This window comes from Pelodiscus sinensis, chromosome 18, assembly GCF_049634645.1.
Source record: "Pelodiscus sinensis isolate JC-2024 chromosome 18, ASM4963464v1, whole genome shotgun sequence".
Taxonomy (NCBI): Eukaryota; Metazoa; Chordata; order Testudines; family Trionychidae; genus Pelodiscus; species Pelodiscus sinensis.
Window position 1 is genome coordinate 9,090,205 of NC_134728.1, and position 21,056 is coordinate 9,111,260.

General features: G+C 50.0%; 1 protein-coding gene across 2 annotated transcripts in view; it reads left to right on the top strand.

Annotated features, from left to right (window-relative positions):
- LAMA5 (laminin subunit alpha 5) overlaps positions 1–21,056 on the top strand; it is a 186,506-nt gene that overhangs the window by 147,723 nt on the left and 17,727 nt on the right. For both annotated transcript variants that reach the window (XM_075901088.1, XM_075901089.1), the window contains exons 42-61: positions 576–689; positions 1,069–1,196; positions 2,393–2,473; positions 3,949–4,163; positions 4,730–4,830; positions 7,051–7,231; positions 8,274–8,417; positions 9,351–9,502; positions 9,604–9,714; positions 10,908–11,019; positions 11,906–12,076; positions 13,422–13,618; positions 13,782–13,898; positions 14,150–14,304; positions 15,390–15,531; positions 16,012–16,114; positions 16,328–16,441; positions 16,897–17,076; positions 17,800–17,942; positions 20,104–20,289. In XM_075901088.1, coding sequence (XP_075757203.1) covers positions 576–689; positions 1,069–1,196; positions 2,393–2,473; positions 3,949–4,163; positions 4,730–4,830; positions 7,051–7,231; positions 8,274–8,417; positions 9,351–9,502; positions 9,604–9,714; positions 10,908–11,019; positions 11,906–12,076; positions 13,422–13,618; positions 13,782–13,898; positions 14,150–14,304; positions 15,390–15,531; positions 16,012–16,114; positions 16,328–16,441; positions 16,897–17,076; positions 17,800–17,942; positions 20,104–20,289 — 2,847 coding nt within the window. The remainder of the gene's footprint in view (positions 1–575; positions 690–1,068; positions 1,197–2,392; positions 2,474–3,948; positions 4,164–4,729; positions 4,831–7,050; positions 7,232–8,273; positions 8,418–9,350; positions 9,503–9,603; positions 9,715–10,907; positions 11,020–11,905; positions 12,077–13,421; positions 13,619–13,781; positions 13,899–14,149; positions 14,305–15,389; positions 15,532–16,011; positions 16,115–16,327; positions 16,442–16,896; positions 17,077–17,799; positions 17,943–20,103; positions 20,290–21,056) is intronic.

Here is a 21,056-nt window from a genome sequence, read left to right on the forward strand (position 1 = left end):
CAGGCTGATGGGGAATTGTAGGCGCTTTGCTCATAGGATGCATGTGAGAGCCAGCACTTCTCCCGCTGGCACTGCACTCGGTAGTACGGCTTAGACATGCCCCATTGTATGTTGGAATACAGGGAAGATTCCAGCTCACAAGCTTCTGGAACTAGTCCCGCTGTGTGGTCCTCACTGACCCCCGGAGTTGCACTTGCCAGAATTGTAAAAACGCCCTAAAATTGCAACAAATTGCACAATACGTGGGCTCTGCCACCTGCTATAGCCACGTGCTCAGCTTTGCTGTGAGATTTGCAGTCTAGAATTTTGGGTAAAGGCAGTGGGTTCAAGAGTTCGAGCCAGCATTAGGCACATACCTGAAAGCCCTAAATAAGTATGCCTGGCTAGATGGCTCATGTTAACTGTGGGAAATCGAGATTTTAGCTAAAACATTGTGACCATTGTCCATTTTAATTTCTCTTTGCCTCCTGAAATTTTGTGGCAGTTGTTAGGGATGGTAGTTAGGCTAGTACGCTAGCTCTGCCTAAGCACATTTGAGCCATGTGTCACATCTGCATCATCTTCTCTCTTGATAGGAATGTGCACCTGGTTATTACAGGGACACCAAGGGTCTCTTCTTGGGGAAATGCGTTCCGTGTCATTGCAATGGCCACTCAGATCAGTGCCTTCCAGGGTCTGGAATATGCATCGTAAGTAGATACCGTGAGAGAGAATCCGAGTACAACGTGTGCTGGTCCACACCAGCTGACTAAAAAGTTCCCTCCAATACAAAGTGATGGGATATGTGTTGGCCAAATGACTCTCTTGATTCCCAAATAGCTTCATGTGCTGTTTCAAGGGGATTTATTGTCTTTGAGTCCGGTCAGGCCGAATCGACAGGTATGGTGGGGAAGGGGAAAGGCTTTAGGCATTCAGATGTGTGATGGGATATCAATCATCCATTCTAACCCACCCTTTTGGAAGAACACTCTCTCTTCCTTGGTTATGCCATCGTAATGCTCCAGAAAACCAGCGTGGTGAACGCTTCCCTGAAGAATACCGAATGTGTGGCCTGTCTTGTCCTTGCAGAACTGCCAGCACAACACGGAGGGAGATCACTGTGAGCGGTGCAAAGATAGTTATGTGGGCAACTCCTCCCTAGAAGGGCCACTGCGATGCACGGGATGTCCGTGTCCTCTTTCAGTTGCTTCCAACAAGTAAGCAGCTTCGGTGAAGTTCCTTCTCCTTTTTTCATCCACAGAATAGGCTGGTCTCTTCCCCTCATCTCGAGTAAGTTTCTTCTGTCCTGGTTCATTCATTCCTGGTTTGGCTGCTTACCAAGAAGGACGACAGTGCTCCCCTTCTTATGAATACTGATAATACAATAGGCTATGGAAGGAGGAGAAAGACCCACAGTTCTGATGTTGCTAGTGCAGCCAGCAAGAGTGTTCCTCCTGGAGGGAACGCGAGCAATTCCTAGAGCTATGAAAAGAGTAAACGTTGTTTTCTATTGATCTGGCAAATGTAGTACTTAAACCAATTAAAAGTTCCGAGATTAGCATCGTTTTCCCCAGGTCAGGCTATCTTGAGATTTCAGGGTGCCATGTTTCAAGGTGATTTTTTCCAGATCCATTCCTGTCTCTCTCTTGTGGGCCAGAAGTTCAGTGATAGCGTTTCGCTCTTGGAAATTGGGCTGTCCTTAGCCCTTGATGCCAATCGCGTCCAACTTAACCCAAGCCCAAAGGCAGAACCACCACCAGCTCTAGGTGGGGGCCATCAGCCAGGCCATGTGCTGGAGTCCCAACTCCTGGTCTCCAGGACAACCCTGCGCCAGCGCTTCCTACAATCCCAGCCTTAAATCCTCCTGTCGGGATGAGAGCAGGCCACCTCACTGACACTAGCCTGGGGGTACAAACCAATGAAACAACTATACGTATCCCATAGGTCACAACCCTACCCCCAACTCTTCTCTAGGGCCCCCTCTTTGCCTCGGGCCCAGCTCTAGCCTACTGGCCTCAACCCAAACCAGGGACATGTTACACCCTTAGCTGGCACCTACTGCCAGCCACAACCCTTACCCTGCAGAGGGGAGGGTCCCTTGCTAGCCCCATCCTTATGCCTGCTCTGAGGAACCATACCAGCCCCAACCCCCGCTCTGTCCTTGTACTCGTTGCCAACCCAACACAAAACCGTTCCATAGGCTGTCTCACAAAACACTACCCCTAGCCCCGCCACAGATTCAAACGCTGACAATAGCCCCTGCCCACGAGATGACCCAGCCCCATTGCCTTTTCTGTGTCCATAAACCACCACCAGCCCACACACAATCCCTACCTGAATCATGAGCCCCCTTCGCCCTGGGGTCATTCTTCAAAGTAAAACAGCCTTGTGGATTTGCCCCATGTTATTTCAGCTTTGCCATTGGATGTGTCTACAAGGGCTCCACCCTCCAGTGTTTCTGCAAGCCAGGTTATGCCGGAGCCACATGTGAACGGTAAGGGCCACGTCCCGCTGCGTGGGGGCAGGGGGTCCTTTTCAGAAGAGAAGTTTCCACAATGATGAAAATAAAAAGAGAAGTCTCAGGAATGTGAGGAGGAAGCGATTGATTTGAGCTCAGAATCCTTTCCCCTCGTGGGCTCAGCTTCTGGTGTTTTGCAGAAGGAGCATAAAATGCCAACTTTATTGCAAGATGGCACCTCTCTAAATCCCAACACTGGATCCTCGTGGTGCCCAGGCCCAGCAGGAGTTGGGCCACTTGATTGTTTATCTGCTGACTAGCACATTTACCCAGCGTTGGTTGGGCCCTTAAGGAGGGGCTCGGGCAATGGGGTGGAGGGGTGCAGGAGTCAGGGTTGGGGGGCGTGAGGAGGGGCTCTGGAATTTGTACCAGGGCTACTTGCTCTTTTCCCTCCTGTCCCTGTCAAGGAGTGAGAGCAAAGTGCACAGGTCATCTGTCCCCTGCACTTCCCAGCCAGAGGCTACATCTACATTGCATGTATTTGTCGGCAGAGAGTATGCTAATGAAGCGCTCATTAGCATTTGTCATTCTGTCATTTGCATATCTCTGCCGATGTTTTTTGCACAAGAAGTTTTTGCACAAAAACAAGCATTGTAGACAGGTCCATTGTGCACAAGAAACCGCCTTTTGCACAAGATCCTTATGCCTCAAAAAAGAAGGTATCCAGGATCTTGTGCAAAAGAGGTATTTTGCGCAAAACAGACCCGTCTACACTGCTTGTTTTTGCGCAAAAACCTCTTGTGCAAAAAGCATTGGCAGAGAATATGCAAATGACAGTGCGACAAATGCTAATGAGCACTTCATTAGCATGTTCTCTGCTGGCAAAAGGCTCCAGTGTAGACATAGCCAGAGAGAGGAATGCAGCAAACTGCACTTTCCCCTTACTCCCTGATGAATGGGGAAAGCCGACAGTGGCTGGTCCCTTTCACCTGCTTAGTGATTCCATCTCTTTTCTGTAGGGTTTTATGAGACGCAATCCCATTCCAGGCACATCCCATTTTCCTGGCACAGCCAAGCCCTTTCTTTGCTTTAAGTTATCAGAGGAAGCTGCAGACTGAATTTGGAGATCTGAGCACTTACTATTTAGGAGGAGTTCTTGAACAGACAGGCACACTCTCAAATACATAGTAAATTCTTTGTGTTCCTGTGGGCTCAGCATACAGCTGGGATGTACCCTATCCCTGTCGCCCTTACTGGGTGTCATTTTGGCCAAGGGCAAGGACTTTGCCTTGATTACCCACCTGTAAAACAGGGTCAGTGGGCAGTGATCGTGAAGTGCTGTGGGTGGAAGGTGCTGTGGGAGTCCAGACAATTAGGCTAGTCAATAGATGTAATTGTTCTGTAGTCAGTCAGTGGGATCTGGGGGGAGTGTGTGCATGCATCGGGGGACACATGGGGACATGAGCATGGTTGTCACTTTAGCTGCCTCTTAACATGCAATGTTTTTAAAGGTGTGCTCCGGGTTACTATGGCAACCCCTTAGTGATTGGCAGTTTCTGCCAGCCATGTGACTGCAGCGGGAATACGGATCCCAACATGTTGTTCAGCAGCTGTGACTCTCTGACGGGCACCTGCACAGGGTGTATGCACCACACGGCCGGGCCCCGGTGCGAATTGTGTGCCCCAGGGTTCCACGGAGATGCGGTGGCGGCGAAGAACTGCACAAGTAAGTATGGCACGGAGCAGAGGCCGGTTCACAAATGCATTTCGGGGGCAGCAGTGCAGATGCAGGAGCTGTGGGTAGGACCGTGGTCTCTGCATGGGTAGATTCTTACAGCGCCGATAGCCTGGCCACCTAGCTTTCAAAGGGTATGTTGCTTAAAAATAAGAGACATAAAATAACCCTCTTGAACAGGCATTTAAAAATTGCACACAGAGAGTAAAGCTGTTACACTATAGGAGCCTTGTCGGTAATAACCTAAATTGAATTATTATTTCTGTGCTTGGGTGAGTTTGCCTAGTACATTTCTGGCACGGCAGGGCGCATGGTAAAATCCAAGGTGCTGATCCAGTAAATCACTGCTCGCAGATAAAGGGCCTTAGGTGGGTAATCATGGGAATGAGGGCTGGCAGGAGCAGTCCCAGGTATGAGAGAACGAAGACGACCAATGAACTCTACCAGGAAACAGGCTTTCCCCCCAACCAACTGTTGAATCACATTAAATCCACCAGAAAGAGAAGGGGTCAGAGTACCTGGCTGGTCAGGTAAATGGGTGCCTTTCTTCCTGGCAGGGTGTGACTGTTTGCCTTGCGGGACTGAGTCATGTGACCCTAGAATTGGACAATGTCTCTGTAAACCTGGAGTGACAGGTCAGCACTGCGACCGCTGTCAGGTAAAATAAACTGTTGATTCCCCGCGTGCACCATGATGGCTCCAGCACTGTACACGTGGGTGGTGCTGGGTCACCACACGCCAGCCCCACTCTTCTGGTAGCCTGCCCTCCCATTCTGAGCACAGTGCAGTTCCTAGGCAGAGACAGGAGGATAATGGCTTCCCTTCCAGCAGATGGCTGCGGGGTGGGATTCTCTACTTGCTACACCCGGCAGATTCCTGACAATAAAGGCCAGTCTCTAAAGCAGGGGTCAGCAACCTTTTCAAACCAAAGAGCCAAACTACATCAAAATTCAGAACAGGCGGTTAGCAAAGAGCTGTATAAGAATGTCCATTTGCATGACGAAAATATGCACCTTAACATAATGGTTAATAATAGCGTAAATGAAACCTTGTACTCACAGACTATTTAGTGGGACATCTGCTGCTGCATCTTTTCACCCATTTCTCTGAAGTTTATATCATAACTGGTCAAATCAAGCTTCATGCTCGTGTTCAGGCTGTCCTCTGTCAATCTTATGGCAGCGGGCTGGGGATGTGGGGTTGCAGGCGTCTGGGTTGGGGTGCATGAGGGATCAGGGCAGGGGGTTCAGGTGTATGATGGGCTTAGGGCAAAGGGTTCGGGTGTGGGGGGGGCAGGGGACTGGGGATGTTGGGGTGCAGGAGTTTGGAGATGGGAGTATGAGGGGCTCAAGGCAGGGGGTTCAGGTGTTTTATGGGCTCAGAGTTGGGATGTGGGGGAATACAGGAGTGTTATGACACTGTGGCCAGTTGGGGGGCTTGCTGGCCAGGCTTCATTTTCAAATAAAGTAAAATATTACGTCCAACACAAAAGGTTTCAATATTGTCTTTATGGCAGGGGTGGGGAAACTTTTTTGGGTCGGGGGCCACTGACCCACAGAAAAATCAGTCAGGGACCACACGAGTGAGAAGCAAAAAAGACCCTCCAAAACCCCCCAGCCCTCACTGATGTGGTCCCCAAGTGAAACACCGCACTCTCTCCTGGTGCTCCAGCCTCATGTTGGGGGAAGGGGCAGGGAGGACTAAGGTTCAAGGCCTCAGGCCAGATTTACTCTTCTCGGGTTCCAGGGTTAGTGGATTTTGTGGGCCCCTCCTAGGTTTTGGAGTGGGACCAAAAATGAGAGGTTAAATGTGTGGGACAGGGCTACTAGTGAGTGGGATAGGGAGGGGGTACAGGATCTGGGTGGGAGGTGGGATGCAGGAGAGGGTGAGGATGTGAGATCTGGGTGGGAGATATGGTGCAGGAGCAGGCTGGGAGTAGGGTGTCTGGCCAGGGGGAGTGGGAAGGTGCAGGAGCAGAGGAGGGTGCGGAGCAGCATGGGAGCAGGGTGACTGTCCAGGGGGAAAGGTGCAGGAACAGGCTTGGGGGTGCAGGATCTCAGCAGGGGAGGGAGTGTGTGAGGCGTTGGGGATGCAGGGTCTGGGCATGAGGGGCTGGGAAGGGACACTTACTTGTTTTCGCACCGTGGCCTCCCCCCCGCTGCTGCAATGGGAGCAGCAGAGAAAGCCTCTAGGAACCGCATCCGTATGCTGCTGTTCCCCAAGCCAGTGGAGGGGGAGGGGAGCAGCAGCCCACGCAGCTGTTTCTGGCTCCTCTGCCCTGCAAGCTGGATTCAGTGGGGAGGTTCAGGGCGTTTCCCTCCTCTCCTCCACAGAGAGCTGGCGCTGGCACTCTAATCTTGCAAGAGGCAGCGAGGCTAGAGCACCAGTGCAGGCTCCCTGCTGTGGGGGCAGCAAGGGGGGCTGAGCTCGAGCTTCAAAAGAGCCACATTTGGCTTGCGAGCCATAGGTTGCCGACCCTGGCTCTAACGAGCCTTGTTATGGAATGATGTGGGAGGGGAGGTAATTGCCGCTTTGATCTTAAAGGGCACTTAACCTGAGGGCAAGTTTCGGGGATCCAAATTCCCCATGTGGAGTGAGCCGGCACCCGGCGAGCTTATGGACACAGTGCTGCCTAGCGCACCTCTATCTCGGTGCTGTTGTGTAACCTTCCCGCTGGTCCAGTGTTTCTCCGCACGGTGTGTTGACTTGTGCTCTGAAGAAATGTCCCTGGGAAGGCAGTTGAGACTCTGGATCTCATTTCAGCTCAGGCCAGAGGGACCATGAAGCCGTGTGCATCTCTGGAGTCGAAAGGCTCGTGTGTCCTCCCGATTGCCTGTATGTGATGGTTAGCCTGCTAATTGCCTGCCTCTTTCCCTAGGACGGCTACTACGGCTACAGTGGCTGCTCTGGCTGTCGAAAGTGCGACTGTGACGCTGGCTCCGTAGGGACGAGCTGCCACGCTGAGACTGGTCAGTGTAGCTGCCGGCCTGGGGTGAGTGGTCTCCGATGCCAGCAGTGCGCGCCAGGCTACTGGGGACTCGGCGAGCGTGGCTGCACAAGTGAGTTTCTTTAATACAGGTAAATTCTATAGGATGGGGCGGGGGGGCTGTTGACCCACAGAAAAATCAGCCAGGGGCTGCACACAAGTGAGAAACAAAAACAACCCCTCACTGATGTGGCCTCAGACTGAGGAGAAAGACCCTCCCCCTGTTCCCCTCCCACACCAGAGCCTAGGGAGGCCCAGCCTAGTAGACTTTGTGCACTTTAGTCCTGCAGTGGAATGTGGGGGCTGCTGGAGCGTCAGTGCGGGCTCCTCAATGCTGCGGGGGGTGGGGGAGCTTAGCCTCGTGGGCCGGATCCAGACAAGCCCCCTGCTGTAGGAGACTAGCTGGACATCTCTGCGCTGCTTGCCAGTGGTGCCGAAGGGCTGTGTTAGACGCTTAGCATGAATCCAGTCCCTTTTCACCTAGGTATGGGATTGTTTCCGTTTACAGCACCTCTGTCATGCTACATTACTAGAGACCCACCCCCTCCCCATTCCATCATAATCCCATGAAGACTTTTAATGGGTATCTGTAATTTAGGTCATAATCATATAGGCAAAATATGCCCACGTGTGGCCTGGGATACCTAGCAAAGGACCTGGATTAACAAAATGTGAGGCTGCAAAAGTTCCCGTGCCCTTTCCAGCCCTGCGGTTTGCACCTGCAGTTACCACAGTTACATGAGCAAAGCAGTTAATAAGTGCTCAAGTTACTAAATAAAATCATTGCTTGTGCAGGAAACCAGCCGGCCCACGGAAACGCCCAGCGGTTCCCTATGCAAACTGGTATTTTTAAAGCAAACCATGGCTCTGATGTTTTTCTGTCCATTAAGCTTCAATAGTCAAAGAGGAGGAAAGACTGACCTAATCTTGCCTTCCATTAAAAAGCGTGAACGCAGTTGCAGCCGTCGTTTCTTGTTCATTTGGTGATTCTTTTCTGTGGTGGTTTTGCTCTGAGACAGGGACTCCTGTGTTCCCTCTCTCGGGGGGGGGGGGGGTGAGGGGGGAGGCGCTCAATCAGGACAAACCTCCCTCAGCTGCCTCCTTTTCATTGGCAGAGTGTCAGTGCAAGGGGGGCTCCTGTGACCCCCGCACTGGGGAGTGCACCTGCTCCAATGGCCTGACGGGGAAGCAATGTGACACCTGTATAGAGAAGTACGAGATCCCTGTATCAAGTGGACCAGACAGTGTGAGATGTGAAGGTTAGTAGCATCACTCCTCACCCCCCTTTTTTATTGTAAGAGAGAGGGGTTAGCTGCAAAATGGGATGGCGGGGGGGAGGTTAGGATGGTTTCACTGAAAATTTTTACACAAATGAGAAACGTTTCATTTTCATTAACATTATTTTGGTTTTAGTGGAAATTCAAAAAAACCTGAAAACTTTTTGGCCAAAACAAAGCAAAAAAAATTGGCCATAACCCAAAATGTATTGATTTGGAAGTGATGCAGTGCATCATGGGAGTTGTAGTTCAGCTGTTTTGTGTGGCCATTCCTCTCTATAGGCTGAGCTGCCTGGTAAGACTACATCTCCTTTCAGTCGCCACAGGTTTCCCTTTTGGAGAGTGGAGAAGATGCATCATGGGAGTTTCCTAACCATGATGCATTGTGGGAGATGTAGTCTGGCCAGTCCTTTCAAGAAAGTAATTTCTAAGGCAAATCCTTGTTGTCAGTCGGCTCTCCCCAGCACGGTGGACCCTGGCAGTAATTAGATCAATGATGAGCTTGGCCAAAAACCAAGGGTTTTGGCTGGTGTCCTTTGTAGCCCAGGACAGCCTAATAATGTGGGGTTGGCTCTGATCTAATCAATCAGCAGTAATTTCCTCAGAGTTAAGTGAGGTATGCTGGTAGGAAGTGTTGAGAGACCAAGAGCGGGCCCAACTGAGTTGCACCCCTTGTTGCACCCCGAAAAGCACTTGGAACTCCTGATCCTTTGTGCGAAGGAATCAAAAGGTGACCGTGGACCCCAAGTTAACACCCTCTCAGAAGGGAATCCAGTTCGGAAGACACGTGGTCATCCTTTTGGATTAAAAAAACCCCATTCTTACTATGGTCATAAGGGGGAACTGGAAGTGGACGGGTACTGAATAGCTGGTGTCGCATCACAGCCATTTACTCACCGCCCTTACTCTTGTCAGTCTGTGACAGCTGTGTGCTGCTTCTGCTGGAAGACCTCCAGAAGATCGAGGCCTCTTTCCCTGTCATCAGAAACCAGCTGATTAACCTAAACGCCAGCTCCATCGCTTGGGCCCGACTGCATGGCTTGAACAGCTCTATGAAAAACATCACTGTATGTGGAGGGTTCAGTGTGTTCTCCCTGCTGGTTTAGTCCCTGCTTGGGACTCTGCTCCAATTGCCTGATTTCCACCCTTACCTCTCTCTCTCTTTCAGAACCACTTGCGTGAGTACCAGAGATCCATAAACAGGGTCAAGGAAAAGGCAGATGAGCTGGCAGATGAGAACATGGACCTCACTCAAGATTTGAATGCACTGCAGCACAAGGCAGGGAGTTCCCTAACCTCTCCCTCTGGTCCCTCCCTCCTCCTCTCCTGACCAGCAGCACCCGTTGCTAATTCAGTTCTGGGTCACCCACCATGCACTCAGCTAATGAACCTAATCCTGATCTTTAACACTCCTGTTCATCCAGTCGGGTTCCTTTCTCTGTGCCTAAACAGCCTCTTGTGTGCTGGTTAAAGAGGCTTTTAGAACCGGGCAAATGTCCAGTCATCCCAACAACCATGACGTTCTTGTGTAGTGTTTAAACCCTACTCTTCAGAGGGCAAAGACTGGTATTAACCTGCTATATTCTGCATATCTCTCACCCTTTCAAAGCCACAAGGTCCTCTTTGCAAAAGCCTTACCTAGGAAATGGAAACGTACAAGGGCTTTTGTTTTTAAAGAAACACTGTAAAGTGAGTTGGGGCCACTTACCGACTTTTTGTTACTTTTCAAGCAGCTCTAACCATAGCCAGTTAAAATAAATAAAATATTTTAAAAGGAAGCAGATGGAGAGGGATCAAAAGAGAACTGGATCTAGGATTTACCCACGTTCCAGCAGAAAGCGGTTCTGACCCTGTTGGTGAATTATTTGTCTGCTTATGTTCTAAGAGTACCAAGTGGCCTCAATGAGAGATTATGGTCTCATTATGCTAGGCCCTGTACTTATTTGCAATGAAAAAGGTCATCTCTGCCCCAAAGAGCTTACAGACTACACCAGTTTCAGGGCCTGATTTTCAAACAGGTGCATGAAATGTGTATTCATCTCATCCACAAATGGTGTGTGTATAGTTAATGACCTGTGTGCATTTTTATGCATCCACACACGCTTTTTCAGAATCTCCAAGTTTATACAGCTTCTTCATTCTCCTGATTTAATTTGTAGGCTGTGTTGTCAGAGGATCATCGTGTTAGACAGGAAAGATTTTTGTCCACTATGAACTTAAGGGTTTTTCAGCAGCTACGGCCACTCTCATTATGAACAGAATTTGTCACTAACTTCTGTGCACACATGAAGATAAATCATAGCAGAGAATAGTACACGTGCATATCTCTGCAGAAAACCTGACTTTTTCAGCTCAACCTAAAAGCTTCCTGAAGCCCAAACTTCTATACCACCTGGATTTGTCTTTCCCAGCGTTATGGCTCATGTTGTATCTAACCAAATGCGTCAGCTAAACCAACGATTTGTTTTGTAGGCAACAATGACTCACAGAAAAGCAAACCAACTTCAGGAGCAGACGAAAGAGACCTACCAGAGGGCAGAAGACCTGCCAACAACTATCCAAAACATCCTGAATAGCATTGCAGGTAAAAACCACATCTTCACTTCCCAGAAGATCAATGCAGCGGAGATCAATCTTCCAGAGTTTGATTTAGCAGGTCTAGTAAAGGCCCTCTAAATCAAAGGCTTAGAGTGTCCCTATCGACGCCATAACTTCTCCTCACAAGGAGTAAGATAAACTAGCTTCTTCCATTGACCTCCTGCTATGAGGATGGCGCTGGAGTTTGGCTTAAGATATGTTGAGTCCAGCTACACTTTTTACATAGCTGGAATTGCATATCTTAAGCCAACCAATGTGGACCTGGCCTAAGTGACAAGGGATAAGTGTAATTGCTTTGTTGATTTTTCTCCTACCTCAAGAGTCCACGCTCTCGCTGTTACAAGTTGCTTAGAGAGCTGTGTTGCCTTTGATGGTATCCGTGGAGATTCCTGTAGACTGTGCTAGGCTGGGGGGTTTGTGGCAGAGAATTCTATGGCCAGTGAATTCCAGCTCTTAGGATAAGTACACTTAAATTGTGAGAAGTAGGGGTCATCTGAAGTGCTTTTCTCAAAAGTGATTGAGCAACACAGAATCTTCCTCACCTACACTGGCTGAAGTCTGCCCCGGTAAATCTAGAGGAGAAGGCAGACTACCAGATGGATGCTTTGGGAAATGGTGCAGTGTAGTGGTTACAGCAGGGGTCTAGAAACTTGGTTCTGAATTCCAGATGTGTCTACCACCTCCACCGCTGCTTGACTTGGGGCAAGTCACTCCACTGTCATAGTGCATTGGGACGCTAACACAACCCAGGCGCCGTTTTGTCCGAGTGGGAGCTTTTCACAGTGCTGAGGGGGAGATGGCTTTTGTAGCTGAGTAGGGGGAGACCATATGCTCAGCTAAGGGATAACAATGGGGCCTGGCTTTCCCTACAGACTTGGTGCGCCAGATGGAAAAGCTGGGAACTGCAGACCTCAGCACAGCCTCCTCTGAGGAGTTCTTGCAGAAGATGGCCGAGGTGGAAAAGATGCTGAAGGAGATGAGGGAACGGGATTTCCTCAGCCAGAAAGGGGTGGCAGATCGTGAGCACGAGAAGGCGCAGAACTGTGAGTCTAGTTCAGCAGACGCAGGGGATGTGAAATGCCAAGGGGCAGACAGTGACTTTCCAAAACTCTGCCAGCTTGAGGGCAATGCAGCAAACACTGTGTGTAACATTGTTATCCCATTGTGGTCACTGACATTTGGAGAGTTAAGCTATTAAACTGATTATGCCCATCTAACTTTCATGGGCCAGGAGTTTCCAGTATTCACCTCATCAGCAGTCCAGCTATGAAGGGATGGTAATTGACGGGCCCATTATATTCTCTTGTGCAAGTTGCAAAGATGTTGGTAAATGGCAGGGATTTTTAACTTCAGTCCCAACCAACGTTCTCTCTAATCTTTTCCATCCCTTTGCAAAATATTTTTTGAGGCGTGTGTGACTGTGCACCACCAATAGTAATAACAAAACTTAGCTGTGGGCACTGTGCAAATCAGCTGGGTGGCATTTGAATTTCTCCTGAGCAACCATGCAAGCACATAGCTTGCAGGGAACACTGGTCCAACAGAATTTAACTCCTCTATACACGCAAGTTCATGGACGTATCAGGAGACTTAATATTTATTTAATTTATTTTAATGTAAAGGTTCTGTATGACAACAGAACAGTGACTACGCTTAGAAATGTAGTTAATGTTCTAAAAACGTATATAGTCTCTCACCCACCCATACATGCTTATGTCTTGTGTTCAGTCATTGAGTAAGTTGTCCCAAATGGTGACAACAGACTTGTCATTCCCAGCTCAGATGGACATGGCATTTGTGATTTCCCCATGGACTCTCCATTGCAATGTGCCACTCCGTCCAAACAATAGCCTGTAAGAATCCAGGGGCCAAATCCTCCCCACTGGCATCCCTGGAGTTACTCTGCATGTGCACAGGTGGAACTGTGAGAAGGGATTTCAGGTAGCAAATGGATCTTTAATCTCGCAGAAAACATCATAAGATCAGATGGCTGGAAGCTAGAACTAGATAAATCCAGATGAGGTGCAGATTTTTTACAGGATTGGTAATTAACCATGGGAACAATTTACCTACGGAGGTGGTGGATTCTCCATCACTAAATGCTTTGTATCAGGTGGGGATGCCATTGTCTTTTTAAAAGATTTGCTGTAACTCAAACAGAAATAACAGGCTTGATATAAAACTTACTGGGTGCGATTCTTTGTCTTGCGTAATACAGGAGGTCAGACTATTTGGTGATGATGGTCCCATTCTAGCCTTAAAATCTGTGATTTGAGACCAGAATTGGGCTCTGAAACTTTCAAGAAGTTTCCACTGTGTCCTCAGAAAGAACTTATAAAAGTTGGGGAAACAGAGTTTCCAGGAAAGCTCCTTGTGCTCTGTCATTAGTGCTTCATCGTGTGAAGAGCGAGCTATCCAGCAAGTGGGCATCCAACCAAGACCTGGTCAAGAGCATCACAGACCTCCTGGATAAATATAGCTCAGAGCTGATGGATCTCCGAGATGCTCTCAATGAGGCTGTGAACAAAACCAGGCAGGCAGAGGACTTGAACAGCCTGAATCGGAACAACCTTGAGGAGAGTCAGGTACTCGGGGGTTTTATGTGTGTATAGGAATTGAAAGGAGCTGACCCCATTGGGTAAACTTGCATGGCTTTGGCAACAGCTAAGGAATGTCTGGGACAATCTAGGATGTGCCTAGTAGTAGATTCTGTGGCTCCTAATGAACACTTTGCATCTGTGTTTCAAGCGAAAGAGTAAGGAGCTGCAGAAGCAGTACGGGGTGGTGCAAGACACACTGCGGATGGCTGAAGACTCCTTGGCCCAGGTCTCTGATCTTCTACAGGCAATAGAAAATGCAAAGGAGGTGAGCGATGAGAAAGCCCAGGAGGTGTGTGAGATGGGCTGGAGAGCACTGCTGGTAGCAAGGGGAACAATTGCAGGGGGGTGGAGAAGGGTGTTGGTCAGCGGTGGTGTTGGCACTAGCAGTGGGACGGTTAGAGGGAGAACAGGGGTGTGGTTGAAGGGTGTGGTGCTGGCAATGTGTGTCTGTGCCTCCTGGGCACTTGTCCTGCTGCAGCAATGAGCAGTGGCAAGGTTGGCGAATGTCTCCTGCAGGAGTACGAGAAGCTAGCCGCCCTGCTGGATGGAGCCAGGTACCCCCTGACAGAGCAGGTGAAGAAGTTTTCTCCAGCCAGCAGTAAGATCCCAGTGGTCGAAGCAGCAGAAGAGCATGCTAAGCTTCTGGACGAACTCGCTCGGAACCTTTCCAGGTAACATTACCCTGGCCTGGTTGGGCCCGGAGCGCTCGTGGTCTGTCCCACTCCTCGTTCCGGCCTATATCAAGGGCGCTGAGCCGTCCGTGGGTAACTCCACTGACTCAGCTCCACATCCTACTCTCCTGCACATTTGCTAGTGAGACTCCAGCCACTTGTGCAGGCAAGAGGCGATATTTGGTCGATGGCCTCTCCAGGGCACTCGGAGGGGTCTAAAGTTTGTTGAAGTTCCTGCTTTGAAATTCATCCTGGGATGATGGTATGTGTAAGAATTGATATGGAACCTGTAGCCCAGCAAACCAGTGTGTGATGGAGAAAACATCTAGGTAAGGGCACCACTGAAACCGGTAGCCGACAGGCACAGAGTATGGTGGTGCTCCCCATTAATTGGATGAATTTGGGCCTAGAACATGTCATGTCTTCAGGATGTGCTCAGCTGACCTCTGAGACACAATCAATGTCCAAATGCTGCTTGTCATTCATTAGTTCTGCTGTTTTTTTGGTTCTCCATCTCTTCCACTCTGCGCTAGGGATGTTAAAAAAAGTGGGTAATTGTACAATGGCTGCAAATCTCCATGGTTACACGCACCTGCACCGTGTACAGAGTCAGCAGTGCAAAGTGGCAGCCAACACCTCAGGTGCGGAGCAGAAGCCTGTGTGTAACCATTAATGGTAACTGATAATCCCAGGTTTATCAGTTAACCGTTTAGATGTTTCTGCTTATAAATCTCTACTCTGCACAGTGAATTGGTGAGATCCTTCCCCCCTTCCTACTCCTCAAACTATTTCCTGCCATGGACAAGGGCTTCTCTCAGAGCTGGGTGCCAGCACTACCGGGGATTCCCATCAGACTGAGCACTGCAGATCTCTGGACCCAGGAGTGGGCCGGGAGGGAGCTGGAAGTCTTGGAGCCCAGGATGGGAAGTAGAAGCCAATGGTTCAGGTTGAGTGCGTGCTGCTGTGAGGACCCCAGAATGCAGGAGGTCTCAAAGTGGGGATCCCAAGACTGTTGCCTGGGTCTGGCCTTTGGGGCTCTGCTGCATTTCTGGCCGTAGACTTTATTTATTTATCTTCAAATGCAGCATCATCCAGGGTGCAAACAAGGATGGGTTTATCCAGCGAGCGATCAATGCCTCCAACGCATATGCCAGTATCATCAAGGCTGTAAAGGATGCAGAGAGGGCAGCCATGGATGCTGATGAGGCAGCCAGCGAATCTTTGAGAGTACGTGACTTCCCTTCTGAGCCCCACAAATCCTTGCAAAATCTTGGCTCCAGTAAGCTTGCCCTGTGCTATTTGCTTCCCTGGCCACACTGCAGCTCTTCATGCTGACCCACGACACTCCAGTCACCCCCTTTGGTCTGCTACCCCAGTGCTTTGCACACACAAACGGGCTTAGCCTGCCCTCACCACTGTGAGACAGCTGCTACTAGCTCCATCTTACCAGATGGAGAAACTGAGGCAATGGGAGGTGACTGTATCTGGGATCTTAGAATTTTCTCTGTCACCTTCCTCGGAAACACAGTCTCCTGAAGGCAGTGCAGGTGCTTTCTGACCACCACCAGCTCTTTGGCTAGTGTTTAACCTGTACTGAGATTCGGGAGTGGGGACTTGAAGTCCTCTTCCGGTCTTAGGGCTCAGGTGGTGAACTGCTTGGTGCCAGGCCCGGGGCAGTTTGTGAGGGGGTGTCCTGTGTGCTTGTAGAGCGTCTTGTCAGAAGATCTTGGTGCCATATCTAAAGAGCTGAAGAAGAACAGCAGTGCCCTGGAGCAAGCTGTGAAGAGGGAGCAGAGGAAACTCAATGGGGGTAAGAGGGAAAAGCAATGAACAGATGTTCTAGGGAAAATCTTCTGTTTGGGACAGTAGAGAGCCGTGTGTGTGTGTGTGTGTGTGTGTGTGTGTGTGTGGCACGTAGGGGACTTGTATATTGGCTGTAGGTGGAAGTAACTGTGTGTGATGCGCTTTGGAGGGGAGAGAGAGACGTGCAAACACCTAATGTTACATTTTCATGTAATTCCAGCTATTAAACAGACACTGCAGACAGCCAAGGGCAAGCTGGCCGATCTCCGAGAGAAGAAGGAGCTGCTCCTGAACCAGCTGCGAGCTGTGCAGAACATGCTGGCCGAGGACCAAGGTTTGTCTGTAGGCAGTGTCTTCTAGACAAGAGTCTCTATGCCACAAGGGAAAAGCTTCTCTATAGTACCTTTGACACACAAGACAGTCCCTGCTCCTGGTAGGTACGTAGGGTTTTTTTGCCCATCCAGTGACCTTGTGGGGCTATACCTGACCCCCTAGGTTGGATACATTTTACTTCATTTTCTGGGCTGAAGGTATAAGCTGCTTCCACTTCCTGGGCGTGAGGAATCTTGTCAGGGGCCTGTTTTTATTGGTGACTTTTCATGCTTTTGAAATTTTGCTGAGTGTGCGCAGGAGTCGTCGACTCATGCGTGTCTGTTGTTGCAGAACGTCGGGCGCCCCGGGCGCTAAGCGGGTGCAGAAACACGGTGCTGACTCCAGTCAGAAGCGAGTTGCTCCGCTCTGCCTCCTAGCTTATGCCGAGTTTGAGACTTGTCTCCTTTCCTCTCCAAGATAACACCACGGCAATTATCCAGAATGCCAAGGCTGCCGCTGCAGCAGCCAACGACACGGTGGCCAAGGTGGAAGATACTTTGAGCTCCATGAAGAAGAACCTGGAGGAGTGGAAAAACCAGTACGGAGGCCTTAAAAATGAAGAGTTAAACCAGGCAGTTCAAGACGCCAAGAAGTCTGGTAGGCGGAGATGGGGGTTAGCTGTGGAAGATGTGCAGGGAATGCAGGCCAGGGAGGCTGCTGTTGTCATGAAGCTCCTCACTGTGCTATCTAAGTGCTGCTCTGTAGCTTCCTGCTGACAAGTTTAAAGGGAGGCTGTTGTGTGTCCTCCTCTGGCTTCCTCTCTCTGCAAAGCCCAGCTCATCTGCTGGGGATGTTCTGCCAAAGTGCTGGACGGCACTTCAGTTGTATTTTTAAAAGGGCTCGTGCTGTCTGCAAGTCCTGCTGAGAGGTCGGGCCCATCAGCCGCTGCTTCGTTCCCTGTGACTGCTGCTGTGTCGCTTTCTTTGGTTGGGGCCCTGGTAGCTGAGGGTATGTCTACACTACCCCGCTAGTTCGAACTAGCGGGGTAATGTATGCATACCGCACTTGCTAATGAAGCCCGGGATTTGAACGAGGAGTAACGGTAGTTCGGAATAGGCACCCTAGTCCGAACTACCTAGTTCGAGCCCCGTGTAGCCGCGCTACACGGGGTTCGAAGCAGCGGGGATTTAAAAATGGCGGCTCCCCGCTTATGCTAATGAAGCCCGGGAAATTCAAATCCCGGGCTTCATTAGCAAGTGCGGTATGCATACATTACCCCGCTAGTTCGAACTAGCGGGGTAGTGTAGACATACCCTGAGTGTCGGATCCCTTTCCACCCCGCTGACCGTTCTCCCCATTGCCTCTCTGAAACGCCCCCAGTGTCGCACCTGGAAAGCACCATTCCGCTGCTGCTGGAGAAGTTGAGTGGCCTGGAGAACAGGAGGAATAAGAACTCCACGGTGTCCGAGAACATCCTGCGCATCCGCCAGCTGATCACGCAGGCCAGAAACGCTGCTAGCAAGGTAGGGGCTTGGGGGAGAGGGCTGTGTAGGTGAGAGTACTGGTGTGTGACGCTTCTCAAGTAGGGATGTGAATGAGTAGGCAAGCCTAGGCTTATTGGTTAATCTTGACTACTCTCATCCCCCCTGTATCAGAGGCAACAAGTGCGGGGCAGGCAGAAGCTGGTGGTGGGGGGAGGTGGCTTAACAGCTGGTTCCCCCTAGCACCAGCTCTGCAGTTCCGCCTGCCCACCCTGTAGCCTGTCCGCGTGGAGCTTGGACCCACCGTTACAGGGGTTGCTGCCACCCCACAGCGCTGCCTCTATCACTGGGCGACAGGCAGCCAGTCCGCAAGGGGAGCTGGTTTTTAAACTGGCTCCCCTTGTGGACCAGCTCTTGCCTGGCAGCAGCGCAGGGTAGCAGGGGGGCTCCCCGAGAGTGGGGCCAGATTGCACTGGCTGCTGGCCCTGCCTCCGGGAACTATACAATATAGAGGTTGGGGGGAGGGGAAAGCAGGCTACATGGGGGAGCAGTGCATGCTAGGAAGACATTTTACATCATTATATTTCAAACAAAGGTTCCATAGGTGTTAATGGCTTAAGATAAGAAAGAAAAAGATTCTTTTAACAGAAATTTTTTGGATATCTAAAACTCTGAACTTAATGATTTTTTTTTCAATCCGGTATTACTAATTAACACATGGTAAATTGTATTGCATTAAGGCCAGATCTTTGCTATGTGGTAGAGTCCTGGCTCTTAGGAGTCAGAAGTAGCAAGTGCTAGGTGTGATACTAGTTTTGTAGGATGAAACCTGATTCACAATCTCTTTGAAGTATGCATCCGTCTACAAATCCTGAATCCATGTGTTAATTTGTTGTGGGGCTTCTACTCTTCCTCCAAGTGGAAGAAAGCTAATTCTTTGTACAGAACCTTTGTAGTCATTAAGGGTACCTCACAGCAACTAGACACAGGTGTCTTGTTTCCATATTTTTCTTCCACACATATGGACTGCTTAAAGTGTGTGTGTGTGTGTGTGTGTGTGTGTGTGTGTGTGTGTGTGTGTGTGTGTGTGTGTGTGTGTGTGTGTGTGTGTGTGTGTGTGTATTGGTGGTACACATCCAAACACTACCTCAATATTGATGTTGCACATAAAAAATTTCAACCTCCCCAAAAGAAAATTCAACTCTCCCAAGGATACAAAATGTTAAAAGTAACACTAGTTGATCATATACACTTTTAGCTCTCTCCTGGCTCCTCCAAACATGCAGCAGGCCCCATGAGCCATTTATGAATCTCCCCTCGGAGCTTCCATCAAAGTACTTTGTCATGGTTAAATCTCAGCTTTCTAAGTTCATTTGAGCAGACGTTTTGAGGCAAAGCATTTGTTTGCTTGTTTTTGTTTGCTTGCTTGTTTGTTTTTGGCCACACAAGGTACATTCAGGTCAACTGAAACACCTTGCACACTTTTATCAAATTCACTGATCTAGTTCTGGGCAAAAAGAACTAAACAAAACAATCCTCAAAAAATCCACCAGTTTCATTTTGACGTTGTAGAAAGAAAACGTCAGGTTTTTAATCTGGTATTTGCATCAATTTTATTTACAAATCATTTGAAAGGATTTTTTTTACGTTCTCATCTAAGTGCAGTTTGGTTTTTTTTTACCTTTTTGGTTCAGCTAAAAATGTAACCGTTTTCTTAGTTTTGGGTCAACTCAGTGTGACTTTTTTTCATGATCTGTTCTACAAGTGAGTCAGAAAGTCACTTCCGCTCTGCATCTCAGGGCATGTCTGCAGTGCAAGAAAAGACCGGCAGCTGGCCAGGGCTTGGGCTGGATGGAGGCTGTAAAACTGCAGGGTAGATGCTTGGGCTGGAGCCCAACTTCTGAGACCCCACTAGGAGGAAGGGTCTCAAACCTGAGACTCCACCAGGAACCAGAACATTGAGGCTGCGATTTCTGAGGCCCGCAAGCCCAAGTCGGCTGACCTGGGCTCTCAGACGTGGTGTCACAGGTTTTTTATTGCAGTGCAGACAGACCCTAACTGACCTGGGCTCCGAGACGTGGTGCTGCAGGTTTTTTATTGCAGAGCAGACAGACCCTAACTGCAACTCTGCCTGAGCTGGTAGCAAATGCTGTCCCCATTAAAAAGGAGTCGGTCAGCTTGGCTTTGATTTCTCTGCTTCCAGGTGAAGGTACCGGTGAAGTTCAATGGCACCTCGGGCGTCCAGGTCCGCACTCCCAGTGACCTGCAGGATTTGTCAGCCTACACCTCCCTCAAGTTCTACATCCAGAACTCGGACCCCAAGCCCAGGCAGCGGCGTCAGGATGGGGCCAACGCTGGGCAGTTCGTATTGTACCTGGGCCCTAAGGAGGTAAGCGCTGCCCATGTGAGCACAGGAGAGGGAACCCGGCAGAAGGCTGCACTTGGGCTGGGTGAGCCAGCAGGGGATCAAGCGTGAACCTGGCCAGGGAGGTTTCATGTCGGTGCTGAGCTCTGGATGGGATGGGGATGTCTGAGTGGTTTTAGAGGCTGCATTCAGCCATTGAACATCTAAGCCAGCGGCTTCCAGTCACCCAGTTTCTCCCTGCTGCTAGTAAAGGTTTCAGGCATCAATAGCGGGCGCGGGGTGTCCGTTGGTACTGCCAGACATTATTGTATTCATATTGAGAGGAGACAAAACCCTCTTCTGGGCAGAGCGCAGGGCTGCCGTGGTCCCTCTCACAAAGGCCATGGGAGAGGGTGATAGGACATAGCGATCACATGGGCCTGGGCCAGCTGCTGTTAATTTACAGGTGAGCCCCAGGGCTGTGTGAAAAGGTAGCTGAGCTTCCAGCCCATGCTCATTCCCACCACTAGGTGCACACGCCTTGCTTTGATCCTAGCCCTCGCAGGGGCACTTCTCGCGGCCACACAGGTGCTGGGCTCTGCATGCCCTGGAGCGTTCTGTTTGAAGGACAGACGTGTCTGGCTTGCATGCCGTGGGGCCCTTTGGTGGGAGCGAAGCCTCCAGGAAGCCCCTAGAGCACTTTGCACTCAGCCGTAAAAATCCAGCAGCCTGAGAGCTGGCTGTCCTCAAGGGCCTTGCTATAAACTCCCTCAGCCATTCCCCTTTTCAGACGGGCTCACTGCACACCCATT